This window comes from Marmota marmota, unplaced genomic scaffold, assembly GCF_001458135.2.
Source record: "Marmota marmota marmota unplaced genomic scaffold, marMar, whole genome shotgun sequence".
In the NCBI taxonomy this organism is placed as follows: Eukaryota; Metazoa; Chordata; class Mammalia; order Rodentia; family Sciuridae; genus Marmota; species Marmota marmota.
The window spans coordinates 650766-669284 of record NW_026000103.1 but is presented as its reverse complement, the minus strand read 5'-3'; the positions used below and the strand labels follow the sequence as shown (position 1 = coordinate 669284).

Below are 18519 nucleotides of genomic sequence, written 5' to 3'. Positions count from 1 at the left end.
CTGTTCAAATGTGGGTACTTTGTGCCTCATATTTGATATATTTTGGAAGCAAAGAAGCAAACATTATTCACAGTCTTTTTCAAAGAAGACCAAGCATACATGAGCAGTATTTAGTGCTGTAATCAAGTGAACCACAACAAAAGAAAGCTGATACATGTTATTCATATGCACAATAGTGATCATGCCATTTTGCCTAGTGAAAAGCAATTTGCAAGAGTGGTTTTAATTAGTATAGTTTTTATAGCTTGTCACAAAAAAGCCTGTTTGTTCTATATGTTTTGGAATCTTTAATATTATTATTGATCCATATTCCCTCATTGTAAAATCTAGGGGTTGGCACCTTTTTTTTTTTTTCTTTTTTTGTGGTATTATGGATTGAACCCACTGTTCCACTGAGCTACAACCCAGCTTTTTTTTTTTTTTTTTTTAAATAATATATATTTTTAGTTGTAGATGAACACAACACCTTTATTTAGTTTCTTTTCTTTTCTTTTTTTAATGTGGTGCTGGGGATCCAACCCAGTGCCTCATGCATGCTCGGCAAGCGCTCTACCACTGAGCCATAATCCCAGCCCCCAGCTATTTTTATTTTTTATTTTTATTTTGAAAAAGAGTCTCACTAAGTTGTCCATGCTGGCCTCGAACTTGCAATTTTTCAATTTCAGCCTCCCAAGTAGCTGAGATTACAGGCATGTGCCAACATGCCCACTAGGTCTTGGCTCTTATGCCCCGTGAAAATTAAGGTCCCTATTTGCATTTTCTCTTGCTACTACAATTGTGGCTTAGTCCTGAAGTCTCCTTCACTCTCTCTTAAAGAGTTCTTGAGTAAATTTAGTTTTTCTTGGCACCTGTCCAAGGAGGGACTTGTTCCAGCTGATCTTTACTGAAGAGCTTTTGGCATCAGGTTCCTGAATATGTTAGGAGCCTTTGGACTACCAGTTAAAGACATTCACTTGAACGTTGAGCATAAAAGGGCGATTTTCTTTTTTTCTTTTTTTTTAAAATGAAGCGTAGGGGGTGCCATAGGATCCAAAATTAGGAATGTCCCTGGACTTCAGAAAAAAATTGGATGTAGGCTGTGTATTTCATTCTGGTCACTTTCTGAAAACTGACTTTCTGTGCTTCCTAGTTCATAGGGCACCACTTGATCCTGGGTTTATCATTTCTTATGTATGAAAGATAGCCAGACTGAGAATTGGATTTCTTGGCCTCAATTACGGATTTCTAAGAGCAGGGCCCAAAGTTGGATCAGTCAGCTCTGCCAGGGGCTGTGTATCAGTTTTCTTGAGCTGCTGTAACAAATGACCATGAACTTAAAACATGGTGGCTTAAAACAGCAGAAATTTATTCTTTTATGATTCTGGTTGCCAGAAGACTACAACAAAGGTCTCAGTAGGATTGGTTCCTTCTGAAAGCTCTGGGAGAATCTGTTCTATGCCTTTCTTCTAGTCTGGTGGCTGCTGACAAGCCCTGGCATCCTTTGGCTTGTGGATGCATAACTACATTTTCTGCCTCTGAACTTTTATGGGCGATATCTTTGTGTATCTCTTTTTCTCAAATATTCTGTTATTTTTTTTTCTTTCTCTCTTGTAAGGATACCTATTATTGGATTTAAGACTCACTCAAGGAGACCTCATCTTGAAATCTGTGTTTTTTTTTTTTTTTTTTTTGGGTACCAGGGCTTGAACTCAGGGGCACTTGACCACTGAGCCACATCCCCAGACCTATTTTGTTTTTTATTTAGAGACAGAGTCTCACTAAGTTGCGTAGTGCTTTGCTTTTGCTGAGTCTGGCTTTGAACTCATGATCCTCCTGGCTTAGCCTCCCAAGCCTCTGGGATTATAGGTATAATTATATCAGCAAAGATACTATTTCAAAATAAAGTCACATTCACAGGAATGGGGGGTTAGGACTTAGAAGTATCCTTTGGAGAATACAAGGTAACTAACTCTCTACCAGCTGTGTTTTCATTGTGTGCACATATACAGTAAGCAAATGAGTTGAGAAGGAACATTAATTCCCCAAAGAGAGAGGAGACCTGAATGCTATTTCTGAGGAACCTTTTGCATTGGGATTGAACTTGAAGGAGAGCCATGACCTTGGAAATAGGTGCTGCTCATCCAGTTTAGATCTAGCTTTGAAACAATCATGCTTAAGCATAAGTGGCTGAGATCACATCTGTGTTGCTCTGATAGGGATAGAGGGAGAAGAGGTTGAGAAGAGAGTTGGTGTCAAAGATGACACTGGGATGGTGGGATATTGCATGTTTTATTTCCTCCTCTTCTTGGTCCAGATGTTTTTTAAAAAGTGTAAATGATATTTCCAAACAGGAATAATAGTGGAAACAACCATTGCATTGGTTGCTAGTGGGAGGGGTGGTTAAGGGAGGAAACTAGCCTTCCTTGAGTATTAGCTGTGTGCATTCCTTGTGCTTTAGAACTTCACCTGAAATTCCTCATTGATTCTTCAGGACAGCCTGGTGAGGAGAGACTTCTTCATCAGTGGTATTGTGTTCTTCTGTTAAAAGACAAATAATATCTGATTATTTTCCTTTTTGATGATGTTAGTAGCCGTTGAAACTCAGTGACTAGGTCCATTAATTCCTTGGGTTAGGAGTTTCAAATGGTGACATTCTATTACTCTCATTTGTTTTTCTTTCCTTATTTCCCTCTATTTTTTTATGGCTGTTTTTTGGATATGCTCTTTAGGAACATCTTCAGGCAGGGTTAAATAAATCTCAAAAATTCTATTATTATTCAGTGATCTTCATACATAATAAATGAGTTAAGGTAGAAGGGAGGGAAAGAAAATAGCATCTTTCCAAAGGTGGTTCATGCTCTTATATCAAGTTACAGGGGCCATGTAATATTTCTGAAACTCTCTTAGGACTTAGATTTATCTATATGGTTATCAGTTTTCAACAGAGCAGTTAAAATTCTGTATATCATCTAAATATTCTCTTTCTTCTATTAGGAATCAAAGTAGGTTTTAGTATTATTAAGTCCATGTATTAAATGAGAAAAACAAACAAAACTCCAACAAAAAAAACTGCCACTTCCTTGCCCCAATAGGGTTGTTTCATTGCTTGATGATGTAAATGCATTATATTAATATTATTTTCCGTCATTGCAATTCCTTCACTTATAATTCCTTCATTGGCTAAATGTATGATTTTTAAATGAATGGCCCTGTGTAGCCACAACCAGTAATACTATCTGTACTGGTTTATTTAGTAAAAAACCAAGCAATGAATTTTGAAAATTAAATATATCAGATACTCTAATTTCAATGTGCATGTGTAAAATTATGTCATTCCAAAACTAGAAATTACCTTGAGAGATCCTCCCTGGAGATGAGCAAGACAATACCTTAGATATATGCATCCATGTGAGCCATGAACACATTTAGTGAGTTTCTTTCTTTCTTTTTAAATATATATATTTTTTAGTTGTAGATGAACACAAAACCTTCATTTTATTTATTTTTATGTGGATCTAACTTGTTGCCTCACATGTGCTAGGCAAACGCTCTACCACTGAGCTACAACCTCAGCCCACAAGTTTATTTTTTCCCTTGTTTTCCTGTGTTCAGTGCTGTGATGTCATGTGAGTTGAGCAGGCATCATTGTTACACTCGTGGTGTTTCTGCTGTAGAGGGGACTATGACAAGCACATAGTTTTACATGTTCAAATACGTTTATGAAACTATGCATATGACACTACATTCAGACCACATACAGTGTGCTGGAAGTGCCTTAATTAGAGGGCATTGACTTAAGTTATTAAGGAAGGCTTTCCCAAGGAACTAATGCCTAAGATGAGATCAAGGAATGTGTACGCGTTATCAAGGCAAACACAAGAGCACAAAACATTTCAGGTGCAGGAAATGGTATGTGTCAACTCCCTGTTGTGGAAGGAAAGATGGCTACTAGGAAGCCTAAAAGAATGCTTAGAGCAAGTGGAGAGTGGTTTGAGATGAGGCTGGGAAAACGGTGGGGGCCAGACAATGCAGGCTGTGATGGGTGATTGAGGATTTGGGTCTTTATCTGGGGTGCAGAGGAAATCTATTGAAGTATTTTATCTAGTGGGTATCAGTGGTTCCAAAAAAAGCAATCTGGCTGCAGCATGAAGATACAATTGAAAGTGTTAGCTTTGGGGTAGGCAGATAGAGTAGATCAGGGAGATGAGCTTAGGTGGCTGTTGCTGATGTTCAGGTGAGAGTTGATGTCTGCGTCCACTAGAGATATAGATAGCTTTGTGAGGTTTTTAGTGGGTGAAACGTTTGAGATGGATTGACTATAAAGATGCCTGTGAGGGATCTGTCAAAGGAGACACCTTATTTCTGGTTTGATTTCTCTATAAGTAGATAGGGAACATAGACGACCAGGTGTATGGGGAGAACAGAAGTTCAGTTTTGGACATGTTGACTATGAGATGGAATTCAGATGCTGAAGTGGGAATAGCAGGATGTGCTTGTTATGTTAATGATATCCCCTGAACACATTATGCTATGAATAAGTCAGGCATAATATCTAATCAGCTTTTTTTTTGTCCTGATTAAAGTCTTGTCTCTGATTTGTTAATTAACTGTTCTGTGTACCTCAAACTCATACAGCCTGCTTGTCTGAAGGCTAATTCCAGTTCCTAAAAATGTTCTTTGGAAGCCTACTTTCTCAAATTAAACAACATGCTTTGTGTCTTTGCTAAACTGTGGTTGAAGATATCTTCTAAATAAGACACTGGTTATTTTATTGTTTATTTAAATTTTGCTCATACTATCTAGTCAGGAGATCAGGTATAATCTTCTATTTGTGTTCAGAAGTCCTTCATCAGTTGAGATTATAAATTCCCCCCAGCCCTTTTTATTTGTGGTACTAGGAGGTGGAGCCCACAGCCCCATGCATGCTGGGCATGTGCTCTACCACTGAGCTACACCCTCACTCCCTTTTCCTTTTTTAAACTAATAAAGTTGTTCATACTTTTTTGAAAATACAGACAGTGGCATTTCTAGATTGTGAAAGTAGTAAGTGGTAAAATTTCTTTGTATCATCTTATTTTATTTTTAAAAATTCACTTTTTATTTGATCCTGATGAAAAGTAGGAAATGGCAGGTCTGGAAAGCCTTAGCAATATTATGGAATGTGAGAGGTTCTCCCAAGTCCTGGCCTTGGTTTCCTCTAAGACATAAAGAAAGCTAGGGTGTCTGAACCTAGGTCCAGGTACATAGAGTTAGGGAATAACTAACTTTAGTGAAATTGGAATCCCATTTTTAAAAGCATTTCTACGCACATACACCAGGTGTTTAAAATTTGTCCTAAAGCTTGTGTCTCCACTTAATATGCAATGGAAAGCTTTCCATGTCACTATTTATCCATCTGTTTGTATCCTTATTAACAGGTTTGGAGTGTTCTATAATCAGATGTTTTATATTTTAACCATTTCCTTATTGGTAAATATGTATTCTGTCTTTGTGTGTGTGTGTGTGTGTGTGTATGTGTGTGTCTATGTGTGGTACTGGGGATTGAACCCAGGGATGCTTTACCACTGATCTACATCTCCATCACTTTTTATCTTTGTATTTTGAGGCGGGGTCTCCTTAAGTAGCCCTGGCTGGCCCCGAACTTGCATTCCTCCTGCCTCAGCCTCCAGAGTTGCTAGGATTATAGGCATGAGCCACTAAAACTGGCTCTCTTTCATTTTTCAAGATAAAAAATGTAGTGTGATATCTTCTTTTGATGTGTTTAACTGTAGGATTGGTTCTAGAAGCAGAATTTATGAGGGAAAGGATAGAGTCATTTAAAATTTTTATAGATGATGTGAAATTGCTCTCCATAAAGACTGAAACAACCTCACACAACACGAAAATGCTTATTTCCCCATTCACTCATCAACACTGGATATGATGAATCTTATTTTTTGTTATTTGCATATCTATATTCTCTGCTTATTTTTCTATTCTATGACTTGTCTATTTTGTTGCTTTTCTTGTTTTGTGGATATGAACCTTTTGTCATTTGTTACAAATATTTCATCTTAGACTCTATCTATCTTTTTCTCTTCAAAGACCAAAGTTCCTTGTAGTTTGTGTCTTTTTATTCCCTCAATTATTTCTTATGAATATGTTAAAAAACAGATATGATTCACTTTTAAAATAAACATTCTAAAGTGTATAATTGACTGGTTTTTAGTATATTTATAAGGTTTGTGCAATTACCATACATTATCTTTTTTCCCCCCCTATGATGGTGATCATATACAGTGCTTCAAGAATGCTAGGTACGTGCTCTAACACTGAGCTATCCCCCCAGCCCTTTTAACTGGTGAACTTTAAGAAAAAAGTTTAGAGTGTTATGTCTTAAAATATTTATTTTGTCCTCATACATTACACTTATTCTTTTTTGTTTTTTGCTCCATTCAGGTTTGTACATGAGAATTCTAATAATAGCTGGGTGTGGTGGCACCTGCCTATGGTCCCAGTTGCTCAGGAGGTTGAGGTGGGAGGATCACTTGAGCCCAGGAGTTTGAGACCAAGACCCTATCTCAAAAGAAAAGAAAACAGAGAGAAGAAAAGCTGATACCAAATTAGACATTTTATTCTGATTGTATCTATTTTATAGGTTTTGTTTCTTAAAATCTAAGCATTCATAGACTATTCTTTTTATCTCTGGATTTGAAAAATATTAGTAATAAATATATATATATTTTTTCCCAGAAATCTTGCCTAGTACTACTGGTAGCCTTTTCAGTTTGAAGACTAAAGTCCAGTAAAAAAAAAAAAATTCTTTTTGATTTTTGCTTCTTTACTAGTTATGTTTCCTTCTAATTTTGATTTTTACCGTTATTCAAACTATAATATCCTATTACTACAATCATATAGAATTCAATAAAAATTTTAAATTTTGCAATGGCAGACTTCACATATAGAGTAACAAAATTCTTGCAAACCAGAAAGTGGGTTTTGTGGGGAGAGAGAGAAAATACTAGGGAGTTTTAGAAGTTAAGGTGGTTTGAAGTTAGTTTCAGGCAGATTCAGGTCTTCAGCATTTATTAGCTCTGAAAACTGGGCTTCCACAGCCTCACTGGTAAAGAGGGAAAGGTTATAATCTTTGTGATATAATCTAAACATTATATTACCACAATATTTTGGAAAATAAACAGGTACTTTACTGATATACTTATCTAATAATAAAGCATGAAAGGTGAGTTTATTATCATGATTTTGGATTTTACAGATGGGAATGTTCAGATTCCTTGGTATTAAGTAGCCCAATTTCCCTAGTTTATTAGAGTTAAAGCAAGAGTTTAAATATAAATCAGTCTGAAACCATCCCTCTCAACCCACTTGAAATATTTAAATAATGAGAACAAAGGAGATCTAACATAAAGATTAAAAAGCTGGTGTTTATTTAGCAGCCCTAGTTGCTCCTCTGAATTCCTTGGAATTAAATGCAAATGAGATGTATTTGCGTTTTGCTTGGATTCTACTGCTTTGAGAAAAGAGTGGGGGATCCAAACTCTTTAAAAATCATAGGTCTATTATCTGTCCTTTCTAAAACTTCAGTTCTATGGCAAATCTTAGTTAAATAAAACTAACCTAAGTAAAAAAAGTTTGCAAAAAAGATTTAATGAATCCATATTCTTGGAAGGAAGTCAATCAGAAATCTAATCAACACAGATCATCTAAAATTTAACTAATCATTATGCCCAAGGAGTAGCCTTGTGAGGTTATTAGGTGAGGCCTGAACTTCTTCCAGCTGTACAAGGAGTCATTTTAGATTAAATCAGATGTTAGACCTGCTTTCCAGTTGTGTACTCATTGAAGACTAGAAGACAGGAAGGCTTCTGAACATGTAGTGACTCTGTCACCAGGGAAAACCAAATAGACCCCCCTGGATAAGTCTCAAGTCAATACTGGATTTTTAGAACAGTTCACTCACTCAGTAATAATGAGAATTTGTCTGCTCAATATAGCTACAGGTCTGAGATTTCATGGTATCTTATAATATCTGGGCACAGGCCTGGGTCAGAGACCTAAGACTTGTATTATCCTGAGATACTGAATTTCAAAGGGCAAGATGCAATCCTGAGAACTGGTGAGGAGCTTTAGAAAATTTATATATTTGGAGGAGTTGGGTCCCTTTGAGGCTCTGAGGAGACTATGAGCTCTGCTATCAGTGCCTAAGGCCAGACATTCACACCTAGGGACAGCTTCTTAATAAACTGGTGATAGAGCAGTTATCATTTCCACGTCAAAGGATCACCAGGTCTTTGTAAAGGAAAGTGTTGTGAAGAATTATGAAGAATTTGATATAATTCCTCACAGGAAGTGAGGAATTTGATATAATTCCTTACAGTCCAGGATCCTTAGCTACAGAAAGATTCTGATTCTGTAAAAGTGAATGGATATAAAGAATTGCAGAGAAGGATGTGAATGTTGAGATATCTTCTTCCTCAGCTTCAGAATAGGAAGAGACTAGAAACTTAAGAGTTTTAGTTGAGAAGGTACTCAGAAGCATCTCAGCAGTTCCAAAGGAAGAAAACAGGGCCATGTATCTCCCAACCTTCCTAAGACAGTCACAGTTCATTCTAGTTTTTAAAAGATCTCTTCTTTAATTTTTATTGAACCATATTAACTGTGACTATTTGAATGTGGCTCCTGTTTTACGTAACCAACATAAAAATTATGCATAATTTAATGGCCATTTTGATCAAAGTAACATGGAATTGAAAACACTAAGGTAGGGGATGTGGGCAAAGCTAATCTTTGAGATCATGAACAAGAGAGAATCTTTAAGGGAAAGGCTTCATTCAGTGTTGAGATCTCTTTTCACCAAAGGATGCATACAGGAGAGAAACATACATGTGTGACACTGTCACAAATGATTAATTCAGGAGCCTACACTGCATGGTCATAAGGGGATCCATATGAAAGAGAAAACATACCATTGTGGAAAATGCTTCAACTGCAAGGAAACCTCAACATTCCCCAAAGAATCCACTTAGGAACTAAACCATATGGACATACTCAGCAGTGCTGTAGAATGGAAACATAACATGAGCCACAAATGCAAGCCACATATGTAATTGAAAATTTTCTTGTAGCCACATTAAAAATGTAAAGAGACAGATGATGTTAATTTTTAATGCATTTTACATAACCCAACATATCAAACTTTATTTCAGCATGTAATCAACATAAAAATTATACATGATATTTTACATACTTTTCTGTTTTAAGTCTTTTAAATATAGCATAAATTTTCCCAAGTATTAGAGATAGAATTTAGGGTCTAGCACATGCTAAGAATGTGCTTTACCACTGAGTTATATCCCCAGTCCTTTTTTTTTTTTTTAAGTTTTATTTTGAGACAGGGTCTTGTTAAATTGTCCAGATTGCTCTTGAACTGGTGATTCTTCTGCTTTATCCTTCCCAGTATCTGAGATTACAGGCATGTGCAATTGAGCCTGGCAAATCCAGCATGTATTTTATACTTATTGCACATCTCAATTTGAATTAGCCATATTATTGATGCTTAGTAGTCATGTGTGGCTAGCTGGTATACTCTATTAGACAGTGCAGATCTTCTATGTGGTTAAACCTTTTGCCAGTTGGAAAACTTTAAATGCCATAAAAAATTCATTCAGTGATATCTCACATAAATGCCCTAAATAATATCTAATTAAGTCAAATTCTTTTCCTAATGCCCAAAGAAAGTTAATAACGATTTGCATACTACTCCACTCTAAATAGTAAGTTGACATAATAATACATTTAAGGACTAAAGAAAGTGCTTAGTTTACAGTAGATGCTGGACAACTATTAACAACCATAATAAAAAAATAGTTATTTTTTTTAAAAACACATACTCTTCTTTTTTAATATATATTTGTATGATTTCTTTCTACTTCCCAAGGGAGATCTGCATTTAAAAAGAGCGGGCCATTTTTTCTTTTTGATATATTCTCCTTCAACCACTAAAAGAAAATAAGGAAAAAAAATCAGTGTTATTCTCCCTTCCATTAATTCTCTTTTAATGGGAGTTATTTACTCTGGTTCCCTAGCCTACTTTTTTGGGTGGTTGATCCATTTCATATGACTGGTTACTTTTCATGGTCTGCTAATATTTATAAATGAAAGACTTGATAATTTGTCATGAGTAACTGATGTGGACACTTCTGAAATTATGTGGAGGTAATGTTTGTCTTTTTCCTCATTGGTTTTTCCCCAAGAGAGTGTAGGGGATGATTGCTAGTTAGGTGGTTGAATTCTTTGGCTACTTGTCTCCTCCCTTAAATGTGTTGGATAGGTCTTTGCTGTGCTGCAGAATGAGCTGGATGCCTGTGGTGGCTACTGTTCAATGTGGGTGGCAAATATTCAGTTACTGAATAATGGTAGGATTGGACTGGGGTATAGCTCAGTGATGGAACACTTGCCTAGCATGTGTAAGGCCCTGAATTCAAACCCCAGTACCAACAAAACACACACACACACTTACACAAGCAGGATAAAGCATCTGTTTAGCATATGCACTTTATAATATTTAACATGTTATTATGTTTCTTACAGGAATACACATGGCCTAATAAAATCCATTATGAAATTATTACAAATGCAAGCTTTAAAGGAAGGACAAGGTGGGGAGAAGAACATTCAGGATATATATACTATTAGGTAAGCCTTTTCTTCTCTCTTTCTAAAAAGTAAACCAAAAGTGAATTGTTAACTGAGTTATGGATTGTGACATGACAACCCATTAAGAGTTAGTTATTTAATTCAGCAGGATGTATGCACAGTGATTGTGGGTCTTCATTCTCAGATGCTAGTGTTTCAAAAACTCAGAGGAATGAGATGGAGGTGACAACAGCTGGGTATCACCAACGTGGCTTTCAGAGTTGCTTTCTTGGAAGTTAAATCTGTTACCCAAAATTCAGGTCATTCTTTTTTGCTTTAGAAATTGTAATTATCTCCCTATTACTATGAAAATTGAAGAGGTCATGGAGCAGATATTCTTAAAGCAGGAAGAGTTTGGGTTAGGCGGGATGGTGAGCTTCCTCACTATAAAAAGTAATGGGACACTATGGTTTGCAAGTATTATTACTGAGGTCAAGGTGAGTAATTAGGAGCATTGGTTTACCTTTTCTTTGTCATCTAAGAGTGTAATAAAGTAGAATTTTCTTTAAAAAATAAAATACAGCAATAAATTAGTAAAATGCATTGAATTTTTATAAGGGAGTTATGGACAAGGAGGGCATCATACTCATCTGAATGATGATTTTACCTGTCAGAAAGCTGTTTCTTAAGAGAAGGGCTCTCAGTTTGCACAGGGCCTAGAGATGCACATAACCAGTTTATGTGCCCTAGGAACTCTGTTTAGTTATGCATCTAGACTGTGCCTGTAAAGGATTGAGAATACGGGACCATAAGCAAGGCACTGGCTTATAGGGCAGGGAGAGATGGCTCACATGGGCTATGGTGATCCAACAGGGAGAATAAATTAGGTCCTCATGAGCCATCATTGGCTTCATCTTATTGCACCTGTAGTTTTGAGAATTTACTACCACAGGTGTTAGAAGCTAGTCTCCAACGTAGCATGGTACATATTCCTTACCTGTATTTATAGTGCTTTCCTTTTGATAATGAGAAAACAGTATCTCCTTTATTACCATGCTGTTTCCTATAGTTTTAGTGCTGCTTATTATCTTTTTTTTAATAAGTATATTATTGAGAGTTTCTTAAGGCTTTTAAAAAATAAAGTCAGTTTCACATTTTGTATATTTTTTTCTTAGCATGTTTTTGAGTGTCTTCAAACATACAGAAAACTTGGAAGAATAGGGTACACTGAATTCACTGATTTATTTTTAAATAGGGGGAGCAAAGGAAAATTACTTATTTGAAAATACTGTAGAAATTTGTGATGTATAGGGTACAATTTTCCAAATTGACAAATATGATTTTCTTCCTTTCTTCTCTTCCTCCTTCCTTCCTTCACTTGTCTTTATTTTTTCTTCTTCTTCCTTCTCCTCCTTTTCTTCCTCTTCCTCTTTTTCTTCTTCCATAGTAGTGTTCTTTGTAATGCAAGTTTTTAGTTTTAGGTTTCTTCTTTTTCTATTGCCTTGACTATGATCCTGAAGAGATGACAAGATCTTAATATTTCTGGAGAGACAGGGTAGAAAATAATTCCATTTCATTGTTGTTCATTGAGGATTATTTATTTATTTAAATAGACAAGTTATTAAGTTTCTTAGTTTAATGTTTGTGTAACAGTTTCATTGAAATACAATCCACATACCATACAACTGACCCATTTAAAGTATACACTTCAGTGGGTTTTTGTATAGTCAGAGAATTATACAACTATCACCATAATCAATTTTAGAACATTTTAATCATCCCTTAAAGAAATTCCTCCCCCATTAACAGTTACTCCATACTCCCACTCAGTAGGGCATTTTATCCTTTGGTTCTCAACAGTCCTGTTCATTAGAACCACCTGGATGTTCTTAAAAAAATGGAAGCAATCAAATGTCCCCTACCAACTGAATCAGAATCTTTGCTGGGAGGCCCAGTATTTTTTAAAGGATCCCTGGTGACTCTGATTCATTCAGTACAAGATGGCGGTCAGCTGTTTTTTAATGTGCATACTTATCTATGGGGATCTTGTTGAACTGCAGATCCTCTTTCCATAGGTGGAGGATGGGCCCAGGCTGCCTGTCTAACAAGCTCCAGGTGATACTGATGCTGCTGTTATCCCACCACACAATAAGTAGCAGAGCCACAGAAGCAGCAGCAGTAACTGGGAGCTTGTTAAGAGAAGGTGGTGTCTCTAACTCCATCCGTGTTGCCTGAATCAGCCTGTGTTTTAGAAAGATATTCCAGGTAATTCCGTAATGTTTAAGAAGCACTGGTTTAGTTGATGGTAAAGAGAACTTTTCTTTCATACAGAAGAATCAAGGTTATTCCCATTTTCACAGGGCTCACTGTGTGTACTTACTGGGCCTTCAGTCATCTGTAGTGTTTTATCTGTTGTTTTGTTTATAATTCATTTTCTCTTATATTGGTTCTTTTAATTGCAGTCTGTTTTTGTTTTGTTTTGTTTATTTTTTGGCATGATACAGGGATTAAACCCAGGGGTACTCTACCACTGAGCTATATCCCCATCCCTTTTTGAGACAGGGTCCTGCTAAGTTGCAGAGACTGACCTCAAACTTGTAACCCTCCTGCCTTAGCCTCCTGAGGAGCTGGGATCAGATCATAGGTGTGCACCACAACATCCTATGAGCACTGTCTTTAAAAAATACATTAGGTATAAGGTGTGGATAAGGGAGCCTAGTTTGAGGAGCTGAGGAAAACTGGATGCGTAAGGTTTGTCTTTAAATAGGTGGCACATTGAAAAGTCCAGGGTCAGTCACCCGAGTTGGCATAATCCGATAACATTTATGGAGGGTCCTTATGTGAATGGCTCTTTGGCACTATAAATCAGTAGAGTGTAATTGAGTGTATAAGAGCCTTAAGTTCCTCTAGGGGAGATGTGGATGGCAAAAACAGAGAAGAGGTGAACCTGAAGAGCAGATTCCCCTCAAGTGAGCTGTATTGCCTGAGTCGAGCATGAAATCGTCATGCTATTTTAGAGCCGCCTTTGTCATGTGTTGGTTGGCAACATCATCCAACCTTGGAGAGGCAACGGGCGAGCTGTGTGTGCAAGCATAGAGAGGATACAGGGAGCTTAGAACTCCGCTAAGAGGTATCCTCTGGTTATTCTGTAGGATTCGTTTACAACAGAAGCAGGACAAATAACTGTCAGCTTTTTGAATATGAAGCCAACCTGTGTTTTTATGGTTTTAAGGATTTTGCTCATATACAGTTGGGGTCTAAGTGTGTTCTTTTTGTCATAATGACTGATTAATTTGAATCATACTAAAAACAGAATACTTAGTTCTTTTAAATGGTTATGTACTGAATTGCATAAGTTATGCCAGAGTAGGAGTGAAGAGAGAATATATGAGGACCATGAAGGTTAGCCAATGGTTTCTCTTGGCTGCTGTGAATTTCCTGAAGGAGCCCTAGAGAGGGTGTTCTTTTTGTTGTGCTTAGAACTTAGTGGTTTTCAAAGTTCTCATGCAAAAAAACACCTGGGGAGCTTGTTAAAAGGATAGTTTCTTAGTGTGGCTTACCAGAGAGTCTAATTCCTTCAGTAGTTTTGTGTGAGACTTGAGAATTGGCATGTTTATCCAGTTGCTCAGTGATATGGATACAGCTAATTTGTGGATCACACTTGAGAAATATTTCTTTAGCCCCTGAGGGCTTGGTGGCACCACATGTGAGTTGCAGGAATACTGTGGGGTAGACTGGATTGGGTCTTGAGCGGCTTAGTCATGTTTCCTCTCTTCTATTCCCTGTTTATTTGAGAGGCAAGAAGTCTGTATGTTCCATAAAAACCAAGGCACCAAGTTTGTTTTCCATGTCAGCCATGCACAGTGGAGAAGCCAGGGCCAGCACCAGAGGACAACTCTAAAAGAAAATGAGTCCAAAGAGAGCAAACCAACTGTGGATGCAAGAGAAAGAATGTAAGGGATCACTGATTGGTTTAATGAAATAATTCCATGGCCCCAACACATGTTAGTATTCCTCATGGTCAGATGGTGAGTGGGTGGTTGTAGGATCAGTATGGGAAGAATCCTGAACATACATTTAGAAGCTGCCATAGTGTTCAGTGTCTTCTGAACTTGTCCTGAGTTTTGGATATGTCAGGACCATGGCCTGACATCTACATTATGACAAGACATTTGGATGCCTGTGATCTACTGACTGTGCTTTGAGAAAGATTAGATTTGAGTGTGTAGAACTAATATAGTTCATATTGCTTAACCCGATCCTCCTTCTAGGCAGCCTTTATGGTTTCAAAAAGATTAGTTGGAAGTTTTAAATGGGTCTGCATGTGCCAGTGCATTTAAGGATGGGGGTAATTGAAAGAACAATGTAGTACATCTGGTTACTGTGATTAACTGAAGAACATTTGCTAAGTGTAAAAGTCTGAACTCATTTTTCTGTAACACACTTGTATTTAGTTATTTAAACATTTTTCTAATAATGAATCATATAGATAGTGGGCAGAAAGAATCTAAATTTGGCTAGTATTTTGGTTGCAAGGATGAATAGCTAAGTTTTTGTGATTTTTAGGTTATTGGAGGCTAATTTTCTCATTAGCTTTGTAATATGCCATTTCCGTCCCCCCACCCCTCAATATTTTATCTGTGCTTTTGGTTTAATTTTCCTCTGCATATTCATATTATGGCAATCTCTTTAAGATCTCTCTTCTCTCAGCTAAAGTGAGGAAATAGCTGTGAATTCATGAGCAGTAACTGCTTGTTCCAGAATTTGTGCATCATTCTGATGTGCCAGACAGTGGCTGACATGCACAAATATCACATGTTAAGAATCTTATTTGTGGGAAGATTTGGTCTGATCAGCATCAAGCTGTACTTTCTGAAATAAGGGAATATTAAACGATTTGGCAGATGGCGTGCTCTGAAGTGGGCGATTAGGCTAATAGTAATGGATCGTTGTACCCTGAGTAGATTAAAGTTATGGGTTCTGTATGTGTATTTGTTCATCTATTTGTGTAGTTCATTTGGATGGAGAGTTAATTTTAAGAATTTAAAGATGTATATCCCAAAGGCTGAGATACTTTGTAATTCATATTGATTCTTTTGACTTGGCACTGAAGGGAAATTCAAATAAAGAAAGATGAGAGAAAAATCCCAGATAAATACTGATGTAAGTGCACAAAGGCCAGTTTGTGGTTGTGGGTAAAAGAGCCCTATTTTAAAGTTTGCTAACTGGCTCTTTTGACACATTAAGCCATTTTTGCATTTTCTTTTCTTATCTGTCTCCAAGGATGACATGGAGCCAGCCACATGAAGAGCACAGGAAGAGTGTTTTCTCTAGTGCCTGCACGTTGCAGTGAGAAGGAGCTTGGCACATTAGAGGGACTTGAAGAAGGCAAAGGAGGGGGAGGCTAGGATAGAGGCACAGGAGAGGTGGCCTAGGCTAGACTCTGTAAGGTTTTGGTGTAGACTTAGTTTTATTTAAAGAGTAGTGGCAAGTCATTGGAGACTTTTCTTTTCAACTTAATATTTTGAAATAATTTTAAAGTTGCAGAATAGTTTGCGGAATAGTACAAAAACTTCCACATACCAGTTATACAGATTCATCAGTGTCTTTACATCTTGCCATGTCTGCTTTATCATATTCTAGTTTAGTCAAATGTCTCAGTAATGTCCTTTTATGACATTTTGTTTTCCCCCTTTTAATGAATAGGATCTAGTTTACTTTCATTTATCTATCTGTCTATCTATCTATCTATTTTTTTATTGTGGTGCTGGGGATTGAACCCAGGACCTTTTGCACAAGAGGTAAATGCTACACTGAGCTACACCTCCAGGCCAAGGGTTTATATTAAGATTACATGTTGATTTTAGTTGTCATATTTTTAGTCATTTAAAATACACTGTTTCTCATATACTGTTTCATGGCATTGGTATTTTTTCACATTTTTAAATACCGTATAAATGATGCTATGTCCTCTGAGGATGTCACATCTGGAGGAACTGATGTCCATCTTGTCCCTTACTGTGATTTTAATTTTAATCATTGAGTCAGTCTGGTTTCTCCAGTGTGTGGATATCATTTTTCTGTTGTAGCTAATAAGCAATCTTTGGGGAAGACACTTTGAGACCTTGTACATATCCTGCTTCTCATTAAGCTCACCATCCCTGAACCATTTTCACTGTGATGACTACAATATGGTGATTTCCTAGCTCCATCATTTCCTTTACATTTATTAGTGGCAAAGAAGATAGATACATTTTAGAGATGGAAATAACAATTAAGCTATCTATCAAGGAATATGAGAGAATCGATTCTGATTTGAAACTATTTTCTTTCAATGGGAAATCCCAAGCTTATTCCTTTATTATATTGGCAAGGTACTTATACTTTCCATGATATTTGACCTTCTAAAATTGAAAAAAAGGTTAATAATTTATGTAGCTGAGTTTGGAATCTTTTTTGAGGGGGCACTGGGGATTGAACTTGGGGGCACTCAATCACTGAGCCACATCCCCAGCCCTTTTATGTATTTTATTTAGAGATGGTGTCTCACTGAGTTGCTTAGGGCCTTGCTAAGTTGCTGAGGCTGGCTTTGAGCTCATGAGTCTCCTGCCTTAGCCTCTTGAGCTGCTGGGATTATAGATTAAACATTGCCACTGTACCTGGCAGAGTTTAGAATTTTTAATGCCTTTTTGTTGAGGCTTAATTTATGTACCATAAAATGCATTCCTTTCAAGTGTGCAAGTGAGTATACTGCATTCACAAAGATAGTTTGTTCACATCTAATTCCAAATGTTTTCATTACCCTCCAAAGGACTTCCTTACCCATTATCATTTCCTAATACCCTCAACCTCCAAATCCTAGAAAATGCTATTTGTATCTCTGGATCTGTGTATTCTGGACATTTCATATAAATGGAATCATGTGACTTGTTCATCTGGCTTCTTTCACTTAATGTTAGTATTTTCAAGGTTTCATCCATGTTGTAGTATGTACCATTACTTCATTTCCTTTTTATCCATTACATTGACACACCACATTTTATTTGTTCTGGAATTTTTTTTCAATGTTTACTTAAGATAAATGAATTTTTAGTCTTTTTGGGCTTTACGTTTCTTCTGAAGGGAAACTCCTTTTTGTAACTTTCTAAAAATAAACCTTAGTCTTTAATAAAAATATTGGGTTTCATTTCTACATTAAGTCTGTTATATATTAGTCAATATTACTTAGGTTGTGTAGGATCTGCTTTTAAAAAAATTGGACATTAGTTGTTATCATGTGATTTTGTTGTCAAAATGAGCATTTTTTTTGGAGGTTTTTTTTTGTTATTTCAATAATTGAATATATTATCTAAAAGGGCCCCTTGAGGTGTAGTTGTTGGTTTTACTCAGCATAAAGTATACCCGGCACCCTTATTAAATCACTTGTACTACACTCTTGAGTTGCCATACATTATTGGAACAAGTGGAATACATTACTATATTTTGCTGAAGTTTAAAAAACTTAAATATTAGGGGTTGTAACTCAGTGGTGGAGTGCTTCCTTACACAGGAGAGGCAGTGGGTTCAATCCTCAACACCTCATAAAAATCAATAAAATAAAGATGTTGTGTAGATCTACAACTAAAAAAAAACTTGAATATTTAGGGATCCACCATTTCTGGGAGGAACACATGGTGTCATCTTTTTTTTTTTTTTTTTAATTGGGGGAAATGGTGTTTCAGGTTTTTTTTTTTTTTTTTTTTTTTTTAAAGTAGGAATTTATCAAAGGCAGAGTATAGCACTTCACTGGATGTACCTGGCAGTTTATTGGTACTTATCTTTTTTCCCCCCTACTTGTGTGGGTAGGAGTAGTCAGGAGTATTTTGAGATTCTCTTTAGCGTTTTAAACTTTCCTAGAAATCGTGCCAA

The 18519-nt window shown here is 36.6% G+C and overlaps 1 protein-coding gene across 1 annotated transcript in view; it reads left to right on the top strand.

The window, feature by feature from the left end:
- Nucleotides 1–18519, top strand: part of Focad (focadhesin) — a 260449-nt gene that overhangs the window by 11419 nt on the left and 230511 nt on the right. Inside the window, exon 4 of the mRNA XM_048783888.1 lies at nt 10567–10671. Within this exon, the coding sequence (XP_048639845.1) occupies nt 10567–10671 (105 nt within the window). The remainder of the gene's footprint in view (nt 1–10566; nt 10672–18519) is intronic.